At 38.1% G+C, this 5244-nt stretch overlaps 1 protein-coding gene across 1 annotated transcript; it reads right to left on the bottom strand.

Annotated features, from left to right (window-relative positions):
• Window positions 1-1828: 1828 nt before the first annotated feature.
• On the bottom strand, window positions 1829-2925 carry LOC307253945 (urokinase plasminogen activator surface receptor-like; the record flags this gene model as incomplete). The annotated part of the gene is made up of 5 exons (XM_080032168.1): window positions 2818-2925; window positions 2554-2637; window positions 2289-2429; window positions 2053-2172; window positions 1829-1944 (listed from the first exon to the last, which is right to left on the bottom strand). Exons 1-5 carry the CDS (start codon window positions 2867-2869, stop codon window positions 1829-1831), a joined length of 513 nt encoding a protein of 170 aa, XP_079888294.1. The 5' UTR covers window positions 2870-2925.
• Between the last annotated feature and the right edge of the window lie 2319 nt (window positions 2926-5244).

The raw sequence follows: 5244 nt of genomic DNA, 5'->3' as shown, positions 1-5244 counted from the left end.
TTTTGGAGCACTTTGTAACTGTCCCTGCGTTCCAAATCACATACTCTTTCTTTTTACTACACTACATACTAAAGTACAGAAGAGTTTTAGGGCCTCAGGAGAGAAAAAAAATCAGGTAAGGAAGATTTTCTTTCATTATGTCGAGAAATGTCAAGAATAAAGACGAATACTCCAAAATGCTATTGGAGTTAGTTGGGCATTTATTTTCAGCATACTTCAATTGACGTGCACATATTGGGACATCCCTAATCTTGCATCTGGCATACTAAATAGTAGGGAAGTATGGGGATTGGAACGCAGGGTGTGTTTTGACAAGTTCTATTTAGTTTATTATTATTAATAAAACAAAACAAAATTGCAGTTATGTACAGTTGCGTTGAGTGTCCATTAGGGAGAGCAGTTTCTCTGTTGATCCAATCTCAGTTAACTCAATATAAGCCTTTGCTGCCCCCAGCTGGTAAACTACAGTCAAAACCCTTTTTACTGTTTACTAGTGTTTGCAAGGTTGTATATACTATCTATGGCAAGGTCCCATTTCCAAACTCAGCATCATCTCATCTTCATTTCAACCACTTATCCATTTCCAAATTACACACCACTACTTATTTTGTATTCACCAAATTGTATTTCTACTTTATTCTAGAGTCATTTCGTCTCTTTTCTTAAAATGCATAATGAAAAATAAATGTCCGTCTCAACTTAATTTTTTTCTCTACCTTGGACCTAATACTCAAAACAATCAGGGGCTTTGCCCGCCATTTTAAATGAGCACTATAACTTTGGTTGTGTCAGAGAGGTGAAAATGTTCTCAATTATATTCTCATATCTCAATAAACAAAATTAAATCACAGGAAAATTGGATCGCTGGAACACCACATTAATGCACTGCGGTCTTCAAGCAGCGAGTTATCTAGCATCATCTCAGATCCATAATTGTGATAAAAAATGATAAAAACCACCAAAACAGACATTGGGAAGGATTTTTATCTGCTCCGCCATTGTAGGCGCATACACATTCACCCATCTGTCGCTCTGCACGTGCACCGGCAGTGAGACGGGTGCCGGTTTGTAGCGCTCTCTCTTCTGATTGTAGGCCTATATCAGGTGTCGGATACTCAAAAAGTTTATTTGCTGATTACATGCAGAGCGGGTGACTGAGAGACCTGTGTTATGAAACGTGCACACTATACAAGTGATCACTGTATGAATATAGAGCGATTTAACACTTATATTAACATAAATATATCGCTCACTTCACCTTTAAAGGTGGAGCCTGTGATTCTGGAGAACGCTTGCTTCAAAATCCCTTTTTGTCAAAATCAGTGAATATCTCTCCTCACGATCCGCTACCTGTCGAAAATATATAAATTAATTTTAAATCTTAAATGAATTATTTGAGAACGAGGCAGACATCTAAACTCAACATGCTTAAGGAAAGTTTTATTATGGTGGTGACAACGTGTTACAGTATCAAAGACAGAAGGCTCAGTATTCAGTTTTCATACTAAATATTTGATTTATAGTATGGCACATTACGCTACATTTAACTAATACAGGATAAGCATGCAAACAGCCATAGTGTAGAAAGTGGACCATATAAGGAGCTAGATATTGTTCTCAGTAGACCAAAGCAGAGCTAAAAGAAGAATATTTGACCTGCATTCATCAAGTGACACAAACGTCAATAGAAACAATGCAAATATTTAGTGGATGTGTAGCACACGATCTAATCCATTTATTTATTTAAACTTGTCAAGCTTTGGTTTGCCCTGCACGTTGTTCTAACAGACAATTGGCAAAATGAGTCCAAGCAAAAGAAGAACAACATTCAGGCTGAATTACAGAGGCTGCTTTTACAACATGTTATATTGCTGATCCCCATGGTATTGCCAGCTTCACACACGTTCTTCGAGACACAGCGAACAAATCTGGCACCGCGTCCATCTGTGGAAGACACAATAATGTTAAACTAGACTGCAGTCTTAACGGATGTAAGAAACAAGAAATAATAATGAATAGTTGTAGTGATCAATAAGCAGCATGAGGACTCACCAATCCCTCTGATGCAGCGGTCCTGGATTCCCACACATTGAACTGTCTTGTCACAGACGAGACTGGAAGGGTTTTCACAGGTGAAACACTGAAGGCCGTTTTCTTTTGGAACATCAGGGTCTGAAACAGAAGCATTCAAAGTCACGGCAAATTATTTCCCACTTTCTCATTAGAGTCTGATTTGAATCTCAATTTCTTTCTTACACATTAAAACAAATGCTTATTGCTTTACTTACAAGGCACATCTTGATTGTTGCACAGATCTGTGTTGCAGCAGTGATCAGTTTGGACGAAGTACCAAAAGCCAACGTTGTATGAAACTGTCTGTTTCTTGCAGTTTGGCGAACAACCCCTGTGCCTAGTGATTCCAAAGCTGTCTGAAAATCAATGCGTGATTAGTAAATGATAATAAATAAAAATAAAATGAGCAAAAACTGCTATAGAGAAATCTAAGAAAAAAAGTTAAAGGACACAACAAAAACATAAAATGTTAAAGCTTACGTGTAGCGGCAGATGCTACACAGTATTCATTGGGCTGACAGGATACTGTTCTGTCGCTGTTACCGTAACACTCAAGAGCTCCACCTGCACCAAGAAAAAAACATTTATCCGTCAAATATTGATGGCAAGCTGAACAATTACATATTTTGACTATGAACCCACAGATATACAGTTTAATCACAATGAAGCATTACCTCAACATCTCACAAAATGTAATGTGCCCTGAACAGCATTTGGTTTGACTTACAGAGTGAGTAGAGTTACCTGTGCTGGAGAGCATCCAGATGAGAGTGAGAGACAGAATCAGCTTCATCATGATGAGTCAATGAATGCAGATTACAGCTTTTACCGTGGGACAGAGCCTTATATAGAGACCTGGGTTTACAGAGAGGAAGATACTGTAAACACATGAACCAAAAACAAAACTCTAGAGGATGATTTTCATTTCACTTTAATCATCTCAGTTGGTGCTATTGCTTAACAAATATAAAAGTGAGGCATGTATGGCACTGTGGATATGAATGTGGATTTATTTAGTTTTGTGTCATCATTTTGCATGTGATATGTATAAAATATACAGCAATTTATTACAACAATAATAATTATAGTAATTTAAAAAAATAATACTTATAATAATAAAATAATAAGATAAAGATGATAAGATCCTGAGGGACATACGAAAAACAAATAATTAAAATATAAAGTAAAAAAGGGTAGGTGCAATAAACAAGCGCTTCAACCTAAACCTTTTCAGTCAGTTCTATAAGCAATGTCAATGTATAAATTAACATTCATCTCCACTGGCTCAAGTCCTGCATTCTCTTCAAACTCCTCCTCCTAACCTACAAATCTCTCCACCCCCCATCCTACCTCCCGGACCTCCTCCACCCCTACACCCCCTCCCTCTGACAGCAGGTCTGCTCTCAACCCCCAGATCACACTTCAAGCTTTTGGCAACAGCCCACACCCTGTGGAACTCTCTCCCTGACTAAATCCATAACGCTGACTCTGTGGACACTCTTCACTAAGGCCTTTGGCCTCTGTTAACTTTGTCCTATTTAACGAAGCCACCAGTTCCTATTGTGATTATTTTAGAGTTTATTTTACTTTATTACTTTATTGATTTTGTGTTACTATTTACATGTAGCTCTTTAAATAAGGAAAAACCTCCTTCAAATGTGTTTTGAAGCCCATTGGCTCACTGTAATATGCATTCATAACCAAAATAAACATCCTCACATGAGCTCAACATACAACTCATAGAAAAAACAACTATCACTCCAGTGTGCAGTGACCATGTTGAAACACAGCAACTGGAAACAAACAAGAAAAGTTGATAGAAATATTCAGAATACACCACGGTGACATGGGTTTAATCATAACTATAGATATTATCACAATTTATGCTGCCCTGCTGTCCAGATATAATCTCAGTGTGGTGGAGATGCCACACCCTTACTGTTTTACCAATATACAAGAATACACATTCATCACTAATCAACCTTACTTTGATTTCAACTACTGACATTAATAACTTTCTGTGTTTCAGTTTCAAAAACAGAATATTTTCCTTTAAAAAGAACAAAGCACATACCTGAGATGTCTTTAATCCGCTGTTAGATGCTTGTGCTGTTGAAAGAGAGAGGTGACACTATATATACTAAATACTGTATGTGTGACACTCCCTGATGTCGCACCAATGCCAATGGGTCCAACCAATCCACAAGTTGTGTTGTGAAGTATATTTCCTGAAAAGGAGCCAGGATGTTTTGTCTCTGTAATTTCCCAAGAACTGTTGCAAAATGTTTGTTTTATTTTGGTGCAGGTAACACGCACACACAGTCACACACCATCACAATGGCCTCTGGAGGATGTGAGGATGATGAAATCAATGTCCAGGTAAACTAGTTGAGACTCTTTCTCTGATAATTTGTTCTCACATGTTCATGCTGCAGCAATACCTTCATGCAGACTGTTTATCATTGCATTTGTGATACTAAACTAAATGTCATGGCTCATGTATCAGACTCACTTTGATGTATAGAAAAATAGCATTCTTTGCACTGATGCTCTCGTTTACAGTTACATGTAATTTTTGACACACACACACACACATGCAAACACACACACACACACACACACACACACACACACACACACACACACACACACACACACACACACACACACACACACACACACACACACACACACACACACACACACACACACACACACACACACACCTACCTACCTAGGCTGTAATTGTCTTTGACAGAATGTTGTCATGAGTTTTTCCTCAGAACACAAACATCACGCCATGGTTACCGTGGAAACACTGGCGGTTATTTAAGGTCATCGTTGTCTCCGGGATAACGCATCGATTGGTTTGGGACATTTGAGTCCAAAACAAACTACAGACTTTTGCCTTAAAGACCTACTTCACTGGTGGAAATATGAAGGTGTATTGAACTCTGAGGTCCTATGTAATGTAGTATAAATGTGCAAAAAATTTAAATTGGTTCATCCTAGCCTGAGAAAAGGCAGAAAGAGTGTTTTATGGTCTCACTATATAACCCTACATTTTACCATGTGTAACATCACATATGGTAAAATGTAGGGTTAGGATTAACAGGACAGCTGGGCCAAGGGAAGACTGAGGAAAGACTGAGGGAAGAAAAACCTCATTCA

Source organism: Ammodytes marinus, assembly GCF_949987685.1.
Source record: "Ammodytes marinus genome assembly, chromosome: 8".
NCBI lineage: Eukaryota > Metazoa > Chordata > Actinopteri > Uranoscopiformes > Ammodytidae > Ammodytes > Ammodytes marinus.
Note: the sequence above shows the minus strand (reverse complement) of the source record. Positions and strands in the feature narration are given on the sequence as shown.